The sequence below is a fragment of the Sinocyclocheilus grahami genome, unplaced genomic scaffold (assembly GCF_001515645.1).
Source record: "Sinocyclocheilus grahami isolate Dianchi unplaced genomic scaffold, SAMN03320097.WGS_v1.1 scaffold646.1, whole genome shotgun sequence".
NCBI lineage: Eukaryota > Metazoa > Chordata > Actinopteri > Cypriniformes > Cyprinidae > Sinocyclocheilus > Sinocyclocheilus grahami.
The window spans coordinates 385,687-386,907 of record NW_015505825.1 but is presented as its reverse complement, the minus strand read 5'-3'; the positions used below and the strand labels follow the sequence as shown (position 1 = coordinate 386,907).

The following is a 1,221-nucleotide window of genomic DNA, read 5'->3' as shown; positions in this document are numbered from 1 at the left end:
ACACAAGCTAATTTTCATTTTTGGGTGAACTAACTCTTTAATACACATTGCTGTCCTTATTCATCAGTGCACATTATTCAAAAAGAAAAATGCTTGTCTTTTGTAATCTACTATAAAAGTTGCTCCTCCTAGGCTGCACTATTGTGTATGTTAACCAATAGCTTTTAACTTTACCATCAGCCTCCATGTTTCTGTCAGAAAGCTTCTTCAAAAGTTCTCCTCTGCAATCCACTGCAAACTCTCATTCAAGTCTGACTCCATTCGGTGTGAAACACCCGTTTTTTTTATTAATATCCACCTACCAATTCCCCCCAAAATAAGTTTATTTTTCTTGTTGAATATTTCACGTTGACAGTTCCATGAAAGGGAAGCTGACTTAAACACCATCACTTATACACTTTGGCCTTTTCTCCTGTAGTGTTAAGACTGTGTTCTGATCTTCCTCAGGTACTGCCATGGTCATTATGATCCATCAACAGACGGCAATAAAGATGTGAGTGCTGCTCAGTGACTTTTCACCAGTCTCATTTGAATTGTTTTCACTGTCACATTGCAACTGTACAGTGTGAGTTGTTGTTGTATAGTCACTGCAGTCCGGCTTGTACTATATATTTTACAATGCAACAGTCCCGCAAGGATTTAGTGGGGCTTGTTCTGCTTTTCTGAAAATACAGAATAATAGCTTGCATATTGTCACTGCATCAGTGCAGTATATACAGTATTTATTGACACTGATTATATGCTTTACATTTTAAATGTTTTAAATTATGATTTCACCTTTTTTACAGTTTAACAGTTACATCATTCTCTGATGTTTATATATATAGAATTATCAGTGATTGCATTCTCTCAAAATATTTTTAAAAATCCATTTAAACTGTATTTATTTAAATGTAATCTACTAGTGAAATTATACATTATAAGGACTAGCAAATATTTGCCCCAATATGCAGTATTATAGTTATTATATTTAGTAGTTTAATACTATCATTAAGCCACTAGAAACGTTGATGTCATCCCACACACTTAACCTGTAAATAAAAAGGCGCTTCTCTTGTGTTGTTTGGAAGCGAACCAGTTGGAAAGGCAACAGACAACAAGTGTAGGTCATGAATGAATGATATTAAATATCATTATAAAAAATATTATATTATTAAAGGGGTCATAGGATGTTGATAAAAAGAACATTATGTTGTGTATTTGGTTTAATGAAATGTGTTT

At 33.3% G+C, this 1,221-nt stretch overlaps 1 protein-coding gene across 1 annotated transcript in view; it reads left to right on the top strand.

Annotated features, from left to right (window-relative positions):
- Nucleotides 1-1,221, top strand: part of LOC107558491 (vam6/Vps39-like protein) — a 22,514-nt gene that overhangs the window by 16,152 nt on the left and 5,141 nt on the right. The window contains exon 21 of the mRNA XM_016242151.1: nt 448-493. Within this exon, the coding sequence (XP_016097637.1) occupies nt 448-493 (46 nt within the window). The remainder of the gene's footprint in view (nt 1-447; nt 494-1,221) is intronic.